The 17682-nt window shown below is 43.5% G+C and overlaps 1 protein-coding gene across 7 annotated transcripts in view; it reads right to left on the bottom strand.

Annotated features, from left to right (window-relative positions):
* FMNL2 (formin like 2) overlaps window positions 1–15718 on the bottom strand; it is a 283998-nt gene extending 268280 nt beyond the window's left edge. For all 7 annotated transcript variants that reach the window (XM_081051468.1, XM_081051471.1, XM_081051467.1 and 4 more), the window contains exon 1: window positions 15148–15718. In XM_081051468.1, coding sequence (XP_080907594.1) covers window positions 15148–15264 — 117 coding nt within the window. In that variant the 5' untranslated portion in view covers window positions 15265–15718. The remainder of the gene's footprint in view (window positions 1–15147) is intronic.
* Between the last annotated feature and the right edge of the window lie 1964 nt (window positions 15719–17682).

Here is a 17682-nt window from a genome sequence, read left to right as displayed (position 1 = left end):
ACTAAGCAGCAGCATCTAAGCTTCCCAACAGGCCACAGAGGGTGTTCTTGAACTCAGACGACAGGCTCGGCTAACTAGGCTTCTTAGAGGGATCCCTCCACCGGCAAGCAACAATGTCCAGATTCACACTCAGGTTGAGTTCTACAGCCTGTGCTCAGAAACAAGCATGTTTTCAAACTCGCCTTGTTGTCATAGTTCAGTTAAACGCTCATTCTGGGTCCTAATGGTCCCGTGCCATTACTACCTATAATAAGTTTTGGAGAAGACTGCCAGTTTTCTAGTGAAGTGAGCGTAGCAGACGTTCACTTTCTGATGCCTGCAACCTCGGAGTAATACCGTGTTTCCACGAAAATAAGACCGAGCCAGACCATCAGCTCTAATGCAACTTTTGGGGCAAAAATGAATATAAGACCTGGTCTCATTTTACTGTAATATAAAACCGGGTTTTTTATAATATAATATATAATAAATATAATATATTATCATATAATATCATATAAATACCAGGTCTTACATAAATTTTTGCTCCAAAAGATGCATTACAGCTGATGGTCAGGCTCGGTCTTATTTTCTGGGAAACATGGTATGCCTCATAGTCAGTTACTCTTCGGAGCAGAATGCTCTACCATGTGAAAGGCTGTCTCTAAAAATTAGCATTTTTTTACCAGATTCTTCCAAGGTGTTTGCACACGTGCACTTACACACATACACCTAAATCTTTAAGCATTCAGGCAGAGCAGAATTCATTTCATCGGTGCTTTATGAATGACAACGTTCACCCAAATTTATTGACTTGTCTTGATTTCTCAAATTAGCCTAAAATGCTACAACACTTTAACCTTAATATGTCCTTCCATAGTGCATTATATACAAAGCACATACATATGATACATGCCTTTAAAAACCCTATTATTTTCACCTTCATGCCTATCTCTTCCACCAGGCAGCTAACTCCTCAAAGATAGAAATGATGCTTTATTCACCTGTGTCCCAGCATCTTAACAGTGCTTGGCTTGGAGCAAACACCCAAAGGAAACATTTGTTGAATGACTGGATGGATGGATGGGATTACATGGAATTTGTTTATTAAATAAGCAACCCCAACATAAAGCCTGCTAATACAAGATAATAACAGTTGTTCCCCTCACAAGGAAATCCAAGCCTATAGGTTATCACTGAGGGCCGATCAAAAGGCTTACTAAGCTGTAACAACACAGCCATTTTAGTAGGGACATTTAAAAACACAAAGGTTCAGACGCAGTTGTCTGAAAGAGAGCCTTCAGAAAGCCTTCAGAGGACAACTGTTACTAGAAAAATGCCAAATTTGATCACAAGCTTTTTTGGCCTCTACTCTTTCAACAGTGGACAGTAGCTTATTCATCCAGTTTTTATTTTATCTTTACTTTATTTTTTGAAGTATATATAGCTGCTGTTAGTTCTGAGCATACACCAACAAAATTAATACAAGCTGAAAAGATACTGAGCATACCCTCACAAGGCCTTTAATTTACTTTGAACCATTACACATTTATATTTATCATGCTGGTATTTTTGTAATTTGGAATCAAAACAGTATGTTAGGAGCACAGCTTCAGAGTCCACGAAGTTGCTTTTCAGCTCCAATGCCTTCTAGAAATGTGTCCTCAAGCAAGTCCCTTACCTCCTCTAAGCCTCAGTTTCTGGTATAAGAAGCAGAGATGACACCTACCTTCCAGGTATCCAGAGCTACCTTTCATGTTTACTGAAGTGATTGAAGAAATGCACAATAGGTAATTATATTGTTATTATTGCTGTGCCTGCCTCAAACCCACAATTAACTTAAAGCAGGCCTTAAAATCCTCATAAGAAACAAAAACATAAATATGTATTTAAAGACTTAATGTGATATTGAATGGAGTAAATCGACAGGCAGGAAGATGTTAGCATTCTCCAGCCACTTTCCAGGCTCTGCCAGAGGTTTGAGGGTTAGAAGCAGAATGAACGGTCAGAATGCCCAGATAACCATAGACTTTTCGCTTGTGGCTTTTCCTTTAGTCAAACTCAGCGGTTCTCAAACTTTAACTTGCATAAGTATTACTTTCTAGGGTTGTAGATCCAAAACTGTGCTTACTGTATGGACCTTTATGGGCACCTGATGGAATTTTAGGGATCATTTTAACAATACACAACTTTTATTTTTAACTTCAGAGTAAAAAAGAAAAAAATCTCTTACATGCCTTTAAACTTTAAAAGGACAAAATATGAGCAACAAACTAGTAGTAAGTTACAGCAAAAAAGAAAGTTCTTTGTACCTTGCTGGACACATGTCGACCTATGCATATATAAAAGGGCTATTCCATGTACCAGCCGTCAAAAGGCCTTTGCTTACAAGGGCAAATGTTCACAATCATCAAACATTCCATTCTCACACTGTGTGTTCCATGGGTCTAGAACAGTGACAAGGCTGCAACCATCATGTGGTAGAAAGCATTTGAATTTCACACGTGGCAGAACTGTGACTGCACAAAGCCACTTACAAGAAACAGCTCAGTGAAGACAAAAGAAATAGACTCGTGCACCTCCACTTTGAGGTCTCCCCTCAGGTGAGGTCTGAGTACATGTCCACTGGGCTGAGTCCATTCCACATGCCGTGCCCTCCATTTGTTCCAGGCTCAGTGGAGCCCCATCCTGGGCCAGCAGGGGGAAAAACAAATGGAACCCAGGCTACTTCTACTTGGGGTCCCTTACCCTGATCTCCACACACTACATCGTTCAGATCTTAACCAAGAGGATGGGCACCACCTCCCATTATCCTGGATTCTTCTTCTCACAGCACTTTGCAGCATCAGAACTGATCCATTCATATATCTGTGTGCCCCTTTCATGTCTGGCCCCCCCACAGCCCTCTCCCATCACTACACTGTAAACTCCTCAAGGGCAGATGATTGGTAGTCTTCGTGCAGCACGGCATCCTCCAGTGCCTACGACATTGCCTGGCACATAGTAAGTAGCTTCTAAAAATAGAAGTCCTTTTTAAGCAGTGACAAATGGGCAAAACTGCAGAGTGTAGAATAAATTGTCTCACAGTCGTTGGGAACAAGTTCTATCTCTCTACTTCCTATTCCCAGGAAACTTCTTCTGAACACTCAAAATATAGAAATGGCACCTTCCTCTGAACCCTGAGAACTTAGTGTACCGACAGCTATAGTGACGCCGGACTCATACAGACAAAGTATAGATACTGTGGAAATCAATGAATTTAGTCCAGAAAGTATACGAAGAACGAAGAACAAGAAACATACATACAATGACACCGTCTATCTAACTCAGAAGAAAAACACAGTGTAGTACAGTAGAAAGAAGCAAGTTCTCTCAGCTGACAGGCCTGGGTTCAAATCCTGCTGCCATCATTTGGAGCGGCCACCTTACTGTGCTGATGTCTCCTTAGTAATAGGAAGATAGTATTCTCCCTGCAAGGGTTGCCAGGAGCATCAGAGATAATGCTCATAAAGGACAGAACAGAATATGAGTGAGCACATAAAAGTTATCTTTTTGTACAGTGGAATGTCCCCTGGAGTTTTAATACAAAAGACCCAGGAATGATTCACAAACTTCACCACTTTTCTATGTAACTTCAAGCCACATACCCTCATGCCCCATTTGACTCATTTACTAAGAACTCTTACACTCAGAGAACATAATTGGAAAGCACTTTGCAAACGGGAAAGCACTAAAATGCCACAATAAGGAATGTTGCTCAGTTAAACTTGGCTCACTGCAAAAAAAAACATAACTTATCACGAAGGGCATTTTACGTTCAGAAAGTCCTACACCACTGTGCTACTATGCAGTGGGGACAGCACATGACACAGCAATCTGGCTCAGTGAAAGTGAGAAACTACTGGTTTGTTTTGGCCATTTTAACTACCCTACTTCTCTTCTCCTAATCCACCAGTTTCCTGTAAGCAGTCAGGTGAAGCATGGTGCCAGCTTACTACTCCTGAACACTTTGTATACTCAGGCACCTACTACAGTCAGGTGACGTGGGGAATACCAAGATGAGTAACAATCTGTGACAAAGTTTCATTTCAACACAAAAGCCAATTATGTGCAATTAACAGTCAGCCCAGTGTGGTCAGTTAAATAGGTTCTCAGAGAGCGACTCAACCCCTGACCCTGTTTCAGTGGGCACCATTCTCTAACCAAGTCAGCAATTGTCTGCTGAGCCCCTTCCCTGGACGAAGCACCGTGCTGCCATGGATGTGGAAAAGTGCCAGGACCTGTAAGATGTGATCCTTGCCTTCCAGGAGCCCACAATGTGAACTAGCCAATAAAACAGGGGCATAAACAGATGGCTAAGAATGTAATGAGTGACTACAAAGCGACACATAAAAGCAGCCCCTCATTTTACAAGTCACACCTCACGCAAGGTGATATTTAATCAAGGGCCTCATGAGTAGGAGAAATAATGCATACTACTCATACTATATATAAAGAGATCAAAGAGAGGAGAATTGTTTTCCCGATCTCTCCCAAGCGGATGTGGGTCTGTGAGGTCATTTGGAAGAGGTGAGATTACAAAAGAGCCCTGAAGGCTAGATATATTTTCAATAAGCAGACAAGCAGAGGGAACACATAATACTGAGGGTGCCAAAAAAATGTATACGCATGACTTGTATTTATCTTGTGTTATTGGTATACATTGAGTATTACAATTTAATAGGTTTTTCCTTTCTTAAACTGTGTATACACTTTTTTTTTTTCCGGCACCCTCCATGTGGGAGCATCACCATGAAAAAAGACAAATGGAAGGAAAGTGCAAGCCTGTTCTGTAGACAGGGATAAAGCCAAAGCCAAGTTAGGGTCCCAGAAGAAAACAAAAGAGGAGCTGGGTCTGGACAGATTGGAAGGTTTCAATGAGGAGCCTCAAGAGAAGACTATGGAAGGCAAACCATTAACAAACATGGCCAAAGAGCCTTTTCAATGGGATGTATGTCTGGAAAACCAGAGCAGAGCTTTGATGGGAACACTGAACCAAAAGACGAAATTCACAACATTACACCTTTTAATCTTTCAAAAGAAGCCATCAAGAAAGATGGCGAAATCTAAAGGCCAGAACGTAGGCTTGAGAGTGAATAAATAAAACTTGTATCTGAAAGTACATAATTCCAAGTACTGAAGCCCAAACTATAAATGCTCATTTTCATGACGGAAATCCCTCCCCATTCATGCTTTACTCCAGGAGCACAAACCAAAATGTCGTCTTCTCGGTATTGTGAAAAACAGAGCTACTACACACACACACACACACAAAAGGAAGACCAATAGGGTTATCAGTGATGCTATCACCAAAAGCAACAGGAAGCTGCTGCAATGTCAGTGCCTCCTGATGGTCAGGCCTACTTGGACTGAGGAAACCTCTCAAAGGAAGTGGTGGAAACCTCACGGTTAGAGTCGTTTACAATCAGACCACAAGGCACAATCCTGTGGTCTCCTTTTCTCCACGTAAGTCTAGCCACTTGCAAAGTAAGTTCAGGTGAGTGAGTGTGGCTGGCAAGGGAAGGAGCCAAGTCGAACCACGTTTAAAGAAAAACAGGGAAACATTCTTATTCCTGATCGAGAGGTTGGTTACCACAGTGAATTCAGTTTGTGAAAACCCACCAAGGGGTACACTTAATGATATGGGCTCATTTCTGTTTGTATGTTGTTCTTCAATAAAAAGATTCAGTTTTAGGATGAATGAAAAGACGATTCTTTCTCATCCTTAGGAAAAATGTTTTAATTTCTCTGTTACCAATAGAAAAATTACAGGAACCCAACCTTGGAATTTCTGATAATTATTGGTGAGACGACAAACATATAGATGTCTAATGTTAAAGCATCACTCCATTACATGAGGACCGGGATCTGGTAAATGCACAGATGATCTACAGAATTGTAACCCAAACAAATGCTTTTCAAACTTTCCCTGAGACTCAAAACTTTTACTGTGAAAGCACATTGGAGAGGCTGAACACTGGCAAGCTGAATGGTTCCACAAACCCAGGAGGCCACATAGTTCTAAATGGTCTCTCCAGGTTGGCATCTGGATGGTCTGATGAGCTGGCAATAAAATAATGTCCTGTGATAAGGCCTGGGGAATCACCAATCCAAATTTATAGCATCCGGTTCCCTAGGCATTTGGATTGAACTGGTTTCCTGGGTTCACTGGGCAGAAGTTCTTGGGAATAAAGAATCCTGATGAGACAAGATATCCCCTTATCGTTAAAAAGGCAAAGTTTCCTTGTTAGAACCATGAGGCTGACCATACTGGGGACTGCAAGGGCCAGAACGGAAACGAACCTGTAAAGCTATTCACCTGATTCTCCCGGCCTTTGCGCTTAGGTTCCCCAGCTTTCACAAATAAGACATTTGGCAGTACTGAACTCACTGCGCAAACTGAGTGAGTGTTGCCATGATACAAATCTAATCATGTTCTATCCAACTTCTCCTGCTATTAGTTATCTTAATGCTTCCTCTATACAAAATAATAATAACATTATTCACTGAAGGCAAATGCGATTACTGTCAATCTTTCTGCCATTGTACAACAGTCATCATCTTTACCTTCCCCACCAAAAATAAAACTCCATTCTTCTTCTTTAATATTCCAATTTAATTCCATCCCTTCTCTCGCCATTTCCAATTACTAGAAAGTTCTGTCTGGTCATAAACCTACATTTCCTTGAAAGATTTATTTATATTTCTAGACGAAAATGAGATAATAATTGCTTCTATCCTCTCAGCTCAGAAAACCACATATGCTGTCCTCAAACCCCAAACCACATATGCTAAAGACTGAATAAGAGCAATGTCTACTTGCTTATAACTACTAATGGAGTAACTAGAGTCTTGCATTGAGAACAATCAGCTCATTCTTGACCGATCATCCCTACTTATCTTTCTATTCGCAAAGCTAATTGCTTATATAAGCAGGCCAATTTGCCTTGATTATAGAATTCTTAATAAATGAATGTTGTTTACATTTCACAAGTGTATTTGAATTTCATTCCAGGAAGCCAAGCTCATCAAGTCTTTGTAAATGGTAAAACCAGAGATCAAAGCAAACGGCCTGCATTGAACCAACAAACATTTAGGCTAGAGAATAGAGGCCTGAGCAAAAATACAATTGATTTATTGAGTGTTCTAGTCCAGAGTACACTACAGAGTCACTGTTCACTCTTTAGCTATCACATACATAACTTTCTCTGCAAACTTCCACTATGATTATTTGATGGTCATTTCTTTCGTTTGTTTGTTTGTTTTTAAATGCTTTATTATTTTTTGTTTTTATTAGTTTCAGATGTACAAAACAATGTACTAATTAGACATTTACACCCCTCACTAAGTGATAACCCCCCTCCCCCAATCTACTGCCCCTCTGACATCACATTGGCTGTTACAGTTCCATTGACTCTATTTCCTATTTGATGGTCATTTCTTAAATAGTTAAATAAGTCTCTCTAACCTTCAGCAGACTTTGATTCATTCTATATTTCTCATCTGGGTGCTTTTGGTTGCTTCAAACCTCTTTAGGAGTTTCGTTTTGTTTTTTTCACCCTTATCCTCTTTGCCTAATTTGCCAGATTTTCTGGTACCTCTTAAACAATTCCTTCCCTCCTACACTCATCTGCTCTTTTCACTGTGGTTTTAACCCTTATGTTTGTTTGGTGTTTGGGGGAGGCAGAAAGACGGAAAACCCACTCCTCCAGCACAATGGCTTTCAACCAAGGCTGCACATTCAACTCTCCTAAAGAGCCTTTAAAAATCCTGATGCTCAGGTCACACTCCAGATAAATTTATCAGAATCTCTGGGAGACCCTGGCATCTGTATTTTTGGGGTCTCCCAGGTGATGCCAATGTGCAGGAGTGTTTGAGAGCCACTGCTTTAGCTTGTCAATCACTTCATTATCCTACTTAAATAAAGAGCTCAGCCAAACTTCCACGGGTGGGAAGTGGCGGGGGCAGAAACACAAGGAAAAGAAATCAGGTCCCTGTTCCTGAGCAAATCTTCAACTCAAGGCAGGACCTGAGATAGGTGAGATCTGTTACCTTCAGGCACCAGCCACACCTCAGTGCCCAGCACCAGGCACAGGGCCAAAAATGTGAACTACGTGACACCTTTCCCAAAGCCAACAAGTTTTTAGTCTAAACCAGGTCACGGGCACAGTTTACCAAACAGAAGTCAGTCAGGGAGGTTACCCCTGCAGACGGCAGGGTCTAAACACCTTAAACCTTTCAGCTTCTGTGGCAATAAACACAGGGGCTTATAAATGCAACAAAGTTCCTTCAGCAAAGAAGAAAGTAGACTAAGGTTACATGTGAAATAAGGGTCTCTAAGGTCAGTTTCACACCACACAAGAACACTGAAAATATGATGAGGGGAACACCTTTGGTATGTCCTAGAAACTATAAAAAGTTTGCTACCTGTGAGCTGCTGCCAATGATCATGTTTTATTCTGGGTTTTTTTTTCTTTGGGTGGTGTTGGGTTTGTTTATTAAGAGTGTGAAAAGAAAGCACATTTCAAACACCCTCATACAGTCAAATAGGAACTTCGTACTTCCCACATAAGGGATTCTTAGCCAGCTGGGCCCACAGCCGTTGGCCTTAGGTGAATCACCGTCCACAAGGCAGCTCTCCAGCCTACCAGCTCTTCCCTAGACATTGCTTCCAAAGTTTATCTGTTGGAAACTGCATAGTCCTTGGTGTTATGCTGAAAGAGAGGGTTCTGGAGAAGAGGATGGGGTGACTAGGGAGAAGAGAAGATCACCCTGCAGTCTGAACGGACACCATCTTCAAGGGAAGACAAGAGGCGAGCTATCTCTGTCCCCAGTGTTCCGGTAGTGAAAGCTAAGAAGGTGCATGAAGCCTCTCTACAGACACCATGACCCATAGCCGGGGTACATACTCCTTGTGATGGGGGGAAGGGGACACATGCCCCACTGAAGAAAGCAAGAGCCAAGCAGCTGCAGTTTGTAACTCACCCTCCTTCCTAAGCACTTCCAGTCCATTCTTCTCTCAAGATTCACTGCTTTGTTCCTAAGAGGATTGCAGGTACCAGCACCCTCTTGCAAAGGAGAGAGACAATCATCTGGAATCAGTGCTTTTTTTACTAGCCACTTTCATAACATCTATTACTTGCTTAAATATGAGGGTCCATTTCACCTTGTCCTTATTCCCCAAGCCCAAAGTACTGAAAGAAGAGCACACATCATTAAGACCAAACCCTTCAGGCAACAGTTTTGTAAAGTTGAATCAACTTCCAAAAAAAACAGGAGCTTATACTTTTTCTTCTGTGAGCCCAGGAGGAACCTACAAGGGGATCCTTCCCCTCTCTCAGGCGCCCTCATTCTGTGTCTAGAACCTGCACGTGGCAGACTCAGCTCAGAGAGGTACCTATCTCTCAGCCAATAATGCACTAGCTATGTCTTGGGTTCGGAAAGACCTTTCCATTACCAGCATTTTTCATGCCACTTCAGTCTGAGCAACTCTCATGGAGAGCTCACTATTCATTTTTTTGACAACTCTAAATGCTACAATACTTTTCCTTAGGATAATGTGACTTTCTGTCAGCAACCCTGGAAATTCTACTCTCTAGACCACATAGAATACAGCTAACACACTTTTCTACACAAAACTGCTTCAGAATATGAAGTCAGCTAATGGAGCACAATATATTATGTTCCGGACATTTTTACACTGTTAAATACTATGATTCTTTAAAATCTCATGTCTATCCTAATAATTGCATCAAATTTTGTTCCTACTTATAGAAGAAAATCAAGAACCAGAGAAAGAGGAGAGAGTTTAACCTGCTCAAGCTGGTGCAGCAGATACAATTCTAGAACCTAGATCTCCTGCCTCCCCAGGCCAATGCTGTTTGCTAAATGAGAGGACACAAGTAAAAGTGATTTTCTTATCACTTAAAGGGCATGCATACATTTTCTCCCCCAGATCTCATCCGTTTAGATTGCTGCCAGTCTCTCACTGGAGCCAAACATTTGCATTCAGAGAACAGCCTTTAATAAGCTTCTTAGATAACTACTGTGTTTCCTCGAAAATAAGACCACGTCTTATATTAATTTTTCCTCCAAAAGACGCATTAGGGATTACGTTCAGGGGATGTCATCCTGAAAAATCATGCTAAGGTTTATTTTCCAGTTAGGTCTTATTTTCGGGGAAACATGGTAAATATATTGGTATTATTAGGGGGAGGAGGAAATGAACCCAGATAATAAGTGCAGTCCTAAGCATATATTCCTATCCTGGAAAATAACAGTTTAGGGAATTACTGTACTGGCTCAAAGTGACAATGCTCCACCCGCTTCTCCACCTCCTTTCCCTCACAACAGGAGAAAGGATGTGAGAAAACAAATCAGCATGCATTAGATGATGGCCTAACGACCCATCCATCTGCTTTGCAGACTTTATGGCAAGAGCTTTCCTTGGAAGTGGTTGAAAGGGAATAACACCTTGCAGAGGGAGATCAATGTAAATGTTAAAACTTGACCTTCCTTGTCCATTTCATAAGTAATTACATTTGGAGTGTATGCATTGCACTGACAGATGGCCTCTTCCCTCTGATTTGGAAAACCTAACTTCCCAACCAAGGTAGTTCAAGTCTGCCTGGTTAGGAAACACTGAAGAGTATACTTTCAGACCAAATCAATATTTTAACTCCATGCCTGAAAATAGAACAGCAGAGTGAAGATGCCAAAGTGTTTCACATCTAAAGAGAAACATCAAGTGCCCCTCACTTTGACCACTGTGAGAAATATCTGCCTATTTTATACAGTTTGAAACTTGCATTTACTAGATGTAGGTTTTGGTTTTGTTTTGGCTTTGTTTTTGTTATAACTTTACTACTAGTTCCAGCCCCCTCCTTTTTCTTCCTTCCCAGTGCTAGGCCTAAGGAAGTATTATATAAGCGAGGGGTGGGGAGGGGAGACAGAGATCCAAATCAATCTGGGTAAAAATCCTAGATTGGCTATTGAATTAGGTAATCATTTAGGTAATCGTTATTTCCTCATCTATAATGTTGCTGATAGCTGGAGTTATTGTGAGGATTGAATGAGAACATGTAAGCATAGGGCATACTCATAGTGCTGTATTTCCCCAAAAATAAGACCTAGCTGGTCAATCTGCTCTAATGCATCTTTTGGAGCAAAAATTAATAGAAGACCCAGTTTTATTTTACTATAAGACTACATCTTATATGATATAAGACTGGGTCTTCTATTAATTTTTGCTCTACAGAAAGCATTAGAGCTGAAGGTCCGGCTAGGTCTTATTTTCGGGGAAACACGGTAGGTGCTCAGTAAATGTTCCCACTTCGTCCTAAAGGAAAATGACTGCATTCAACCTCAGGGCAAGCAAAAACAAACAAACAAACAAAACTAAAAAGGAAGTTGACTCAAAGTAATCACCTATCAAAGAAGTTCCCGGTATCAAACATAAGATAGTAAGACTGCCCTAAACCATCGTTTCCTAATCTGTCTTTTTAAATCTGTTTGCTGAGCAACCTGAGAGCTGATATCGCACAGAGATACAGCATCTAGGATACAGGGCTTTAAAGTACCCTTTCCTCTGCAACTCAAAGAATCCTTAGGACAATTTTTTGAGAAAGGCACTGGGGGGACAGTGACTGCAAGCCAAAAATTAGTGAATATTATGGAGAGTCTAATATAGAAAGAGGTAGTTTTGGACAAAGACCATCAGTTGTTCATCACACCCAAACTCACCTTCTTAGTGTCATCTTTGAAAATAAAGGACATGTGAGTGTGAGTCTGTGTGTGTGTGTGTGTGTGTGTGTGTGTGTGTGTTCCCAACAATTATACAGTGTTTAATAATGGAGAGCCACATGGATACTTAATTATAAATATGTAGGACCCAAAAAACAGGCCAACGTTACCTATAAATATGTTACATAAAATATACACACCCTAAAGGAACAAAAGTTGAAGTCAATGAATGTATACTTTATGAAACATTTCAATCGAAGAGTGTAACAGCACACCTGTGCACAGTATCACTTAGAGCTCTAACTGAAAGAGAGGGACAAGGACGCAAATAGTTAATGTATATAAAGAGTCAGCAATCCTGTCCCTGAAATACATGTTTTATAACTCTTATTACAATAATGTTGAAGACAAGTTCAGAAAGGGGTAGATTCTCCTAAGGAAGATTGAGCTCCTAAAATTTGGACCCATGTTTACTAGTCATTGATTAGCAGAAGTTCAGTTAACACAAATCTCTATTTAAAAATTTCATTTTCCTATAAAAAATTATTTTTTAAAGTTTACCCCTCCACAGATCTTAATTCATCAATCTTTTATTCTCTCCTCTCACCTTTCCATTCATAATTTCATATTTTTTTAGATTTATACAATTTAACTCATATACACTGATAGGCGGTTTGGGGAGACAGTCATGGAGTAGGTTTGTTCTCTCAAGATTTTTCAGAAATAGACTTCTGCCATATATTTTTACTTACTCTTCCTCAATGCTTTAAATATTCTAGAGCTTGAAGGTGGGAGGAATTCTTTTTCATGCCTGAAATGGCTTGTTAGTTATTGATGTAAGCCATACTTACAATGAAGAGAATGTATAATTTTCTGTACAGGATGACTATCTGGTTTTCCTTCCAAAACACATATGACCTGTATCATATAGAAGAATAAAACTAGGATCACTAATGCCAAAATGACTCCCATTGTATCAGGGTAGAGAATTTCTCCATACTTAAAAATTTGCCAACCTAAAATCTGTCTTCAAGCCTGATCTCCATAATTAAATGGTTTGAGCTGATTTCTTAAGCAATTCATGAAGAGCAAAACTGGAGCATCATAGGTACAACCGGGAAAAAGCTGACAAGTGAAATGACCATAACTCTGAACTTCTATCAACCCACAGAGATTCCTTTTAATTACTCCTGTAGGTTTTCGAAGAGCAGCTGGAGCTGACTAAGGATAATTACATTAAACACTACACCAATGGGCCTCAGTACATCCCTAACAAGAGGGTCCCAAGCTGAGTCCTTGCCCAAAAGCTTTGTCTCTATTCAAAAATGGTCAACCTAGTGTTTTTTTGGTTGTTTTTTATTTGTTTGTTTGTTTGTTTTGATAGGCTTAGACTATTGTAAACAAGTATGAAAGAAACTGCATCCAGTAATGGTGTGTGACACACAGTAAAGTAGCCCCAACAACCAACCATTGCCCCAAGGAGCTTGTGATGTATTATAGAATCATAAATATCTACATACTAAACTTGTGACAGCTAAACTTAATAGTAACACAAATACAACATGTTAATGATGAGACATTACTTTTCCTAAAGAGTAATTCATACCATGTGTTATTAATCAGCAGGGTAACTAAGAGCTCATGCATGCTATCCCTGTTGAGCAGAACTTAACTGCATTATTGTTATCTGGGTTTCCTGTGTCGCTCACCGGCCCTTCCACTTCAAGTACACACACCACCACCACTACTGCATGGATGGAAAGACAAAACCCAGAGCTAGGGGTAAGAACCATGTGTCTGTCTGGTAGGAAGGAGATTGTGAATAAAAACGTTTGTCTCTGGAAAGACAAGTATGCACCCAGGCTGCCTTGAGAAGTAATTAAGCCTATGCTGTTTCATTTCAGAGTGTCCCATCTTGCACAAGGTGGGAGCAGCTGTGGGAGATCACAGATGATGCAAAGCAAGACAGGCAGCCTCATCTATCTCCCAACTGCCACACCAGCGGTTCCTGGTGGTTTGAAAAAGCTTGTAGGCTCTGTTGTCCCAAACAACACAAAGCTAACCTGCCATCCAGAACATTATTCCCCATATTAAGCCAGCCCCTTTCAGTGTCCTGAAGATAGCCAATTTAAATGTTCCAGTCAGTGTTCAGACTCGGGGTCCTTTCCCAAGGTTGTGAAGTTACATGCCAAAAACCCTCAGGCAGACGCAAAATTTGGCTGCCTTGAGCACAAGTTTCTCTTGCTGCCTAGCTTTGTAGCGTTTACAGGTAACTAACGAGGAAAAGGGAAACGTACAAGTGTAAGGAATAGGAAGGCTTCTGATCTTGCCCAGTTCCCCAACATCCCTTAAAAGAGGATGGGACACTAAAAATCGAAGTCTGGGGATCAACTGTAGCACAGACTCTTGCTAGGGCTAGGGCGAGGCCGCCACACCCTCTTGAGCTCACAGCACTGACAAGCTCGGCAGGGAGGGGCCCAGAAACTTAGTCCCAGCAGGAACGGGAGAAAGAAGGGAGTCTTCAGTGTCTTTGATTTGAGAAGCCTTCAAGCTAGGAGAAGCGGATTTCGCGAGGGAGCCGGGGATTTGGCGGGGTGTCGGAGGGGAGGGGTCGCCCCTGGAGTCAGAACAGCTCGCAACACGTCCCCGAAAACCAGCACATTTTTGTGGTTTAAGATTTAAGACCAGAAGGAACGCGCTGAGGCGAAGCTTCTCTCTCGCCCGGGTTTCAGATGCCTCCCTTCTCGCTTAGGGAGAGGAGCTCCGCACTACCGCGGGTTTCCTCTTTCTCTTTCGGGGGAGCTCCCCTCCGCCAAGCTGCATCGTCCGCGTCCAAGTTCGCCCCAGCGCACCTCTCGGCACACCGCCCACCACCGGCCACACGAACCCATCGCGGCCGGCCACAGGAACCCATCTGCCGAGGACTCAGCAGGCTCGGGGCTGGGAGCCCGCCGAAGGGTCCACAGAGACTCGGGGTTTGCGGGGATGTCTTTCTTTCTCTTTCTTTTTTTTTATAAAACAAAAAGCCTTAGCAGCTCGCCACCCCCTCCTCCCCGGGCCCGCGCCACCTACCCTTCACGCCCACGCCGCACCTCCTGGGCACACGCGCTGCGAGGTGCCTCTCCCACCAGACAATGGGTTCGGGGCTGGCCAGGCAGTCTGCCCCGAGCCCCCGGCCCTATCTAGGGACTCCAAGAGGGCAGAGCGCAGGGGGCTGGAAGAGGGGCGGAGAGGAGTGAGGCTAGGGAGGCCACAATGGGGAAGGTGGGCGCCTCCCCCTTGGGACAGGAGGCTCGCTCCCGGCGCGGGCAGAAGGGGAGGGAGTTGGGGTCAGAGGCGCTGCCCGGCCCGGGGCCCCGCGCCGGACCGTCGCCGCCGCACACTCACCAGCACGATGGCAAATCGCTCCTCCAGTTCACCTGGCTCCGGCATCGGCAGCTTCAAAGGCACGTTGTGCGCCCTGAAATCCGTCTGTTGCGAATCCATGCTCCCCGCGTTGCCCATGTTGGCGGCACGCCGGGGCCAGGGGCTGCTCCGGGCCCCTCGCGTCCACGTCAGAAATCAGAACAGCTCCCGGCGGCCGGCTCCCCCCCGCTGGGGCGACCTGCCCGGCTCCCCGCTTTCTGCTGCGCCCCGGAGACTGTGCAGCGCGCACCGGTCCCTAGCAGCGCTCCGAGCCGAGCCGCCCCCCGGCCTCCCTCATGCTCCCCGCCGCCTCAGGGCCGCCCCGATCTTTTTTCCTCTGGAGGGGTCTTCAGGGCGCCGGGCGCCTATCTGCATGTTGCTCCGCTGGGACCCCCTCTTCCTGCCAGCTCTCCCGGACAGCGGGTGCGTGGCGCCTCTGACTCGGTCTCCCAGCCGGGCCTCCGCCACCGCTGACACTTCCAGCCCTGGGGCCGCCGCACACAACGCCCGCTCCGCGAGCACCTCCAGCAGACAAATGCAGCTCCGCGCTCCCGACACAATGCCCCCTCTAGCCCGGCCCCCACTCAATGCCTGGCTCCGCCCCTTCGCCCCGCGGACTGCCGGGACCAGTAGTTTTTGCCCAAAGTGTCCGCACGCCGAAACCACGCCGGCTCCGGAGGGCCCGGCGGGTGTAGGACTTCCAGCAGCAAAGGCAATCTGTACGCCTCTGGAGACGGCTTATGTCACTTCTGACCCACTTCCCTCCAACAGTAGAGATAAGCAGTGCGTCTACATCGATTCTGACACTTAGTAGGCATATTCGACCAACGAATGAATGATCCAGTCAATCAAGGATTGAATTGCGCATCCTGATTCAAATTTCAGCATCTGGCTACTGTTTAAAAAGATCCAGTTCAACCAGGGACCTCAAAGGTATGGCAACGTCTTTTTTCATAAACTGGGGTGTGTGTCCATGGGTGCTGGTTTTATTGTTCTTTCTTCCTTATGTATGTTACATATTCTTTTGTGTAATTGAAATGTATAAACAAATATAGATATGAATAAATACCCACTATTAATATGGTCAGACCCCAGGAGTTAGATGAGAAAGATTCAATTCAAAACAAACACCTGTCAATAGCAATTATGTATGGGTTACATACTGTGTTCCTTCTTGGAAGAAAGAAGCTCACTCCGGCTCTGGAATACTTCACAATCCAGTGAAGGAGAAAATTTACACAAATAACCATATTTTGTATGAGATGGAAATAAGAACAGACTGTTTGGGGAGGCTTTGAAGATGATATTTGGTTGTAGCCATCTTATTCCTTCATAACAGTCTGGTTCCGGGTGTTTCATAGAGAAAACTGGGCCCAACCCCTTCCTCTGGGGTGCTTTTCAGACTATAACTACCCACTTCCAAGTGGAAATAGAGAAAGAACCTTATAAACAATTTAGCCAGTTGCTTATGTTGTAGATTTCAAGGGCATCCACCTGGTTGGCTTGTGCCTGAAACTCCTGTAATTAGTCCTTTTTTAGCTTAAAGCAGTGTTTGTTAATCAGGTTCACTTGGAGTGCTTGTTAAAACTGCATACACGTGGGCCCTGCTTATTAGAATTTCCCTAAGCTGAGAGCTGGAGTCTGGGCAGGTGGACTTTTAACAAGCTCCTGGGGTGATGGTGATATGCAACCAGCGTTGTTATCTTGTTACAAAGCAGCTGCTTCTGGAAAAAGGTAACAAACATACCAAGACTCAAGCATCAGGGACCACATTTCATTCAGCTTTATGAACCCCCAAGATGTACTGAGCATATGAGGTGCAATCTAAAAATATGGTAAATGTTCAAATAAAAAAATTGATTACAGTAAAAGACACATTGCCATTAATCCCCCTCAAAATACTTCCCCCTTGCTTCAAACACATTTATCTCATCATTCTTGCCACTTTCTGAAGCAATTCTGTAACTCCTCTTTCATGTGTGTCTTCAGTTGCACTGCCGTGACTGCCTCTATGTCCTGAATTGATTCAAAACATTTACCTTTCATGGTCATTGTGGGGACAGAGCCAGGAGTGCAGTTTCCAGGCTCTCGGCCTCACGTGGAAAGGTGCTGGCTCAGGTAGTAAATGGCCATCAACTGGGATTGGATGGCCATCAGCTGTGGCTAGTTGGCCGTCAGCTGTAACCAGTGAGCCATTGGCCACTAATATAACTGCCGTGGCTATACTAGCAGCAAATGGGAGCTAGCAAGAAGGTGGTGGCTGAGCCTGCAAGAGTGGATTGCAGTTAGTACAGCAGATTGCAGCTAGCAAGTGGGGTTGGTTGGTTGGCAGAAAAGCAAATGGCAGGTTGCAGATAGTGTGGCTCCTGCTTCTTGTGTCTCCAACACAGCCTCCAGCGAGACTATAGTGGTATGACTCCCCTACCTATGGCTCCGTGGGTGTTACTTTTTGGCCTCACCATATCCTGCGTTCTTATATGGGGAGCGGGATCAGAGACCCGGCCTGACACCCTGCAT

This window comes from Rhinolophus hipposideros (assembly GCF_964194185.1).
Source record: "Rhinolophus hipposideros genome assembly, chromosome: 6".
NCBI classification, from domain to species: domain Eukaryota; kingdom Metazoa; phylum Chordata; class Mammalia; order Chiroptera; family Rhinolophidae; genus Rhinolophus; species Rhinolophus hipposideros.
Note: the sequence above shows the minus strand (reverse complement) of the source record. Positions and strands in the feature narration are given on the sequence as shown.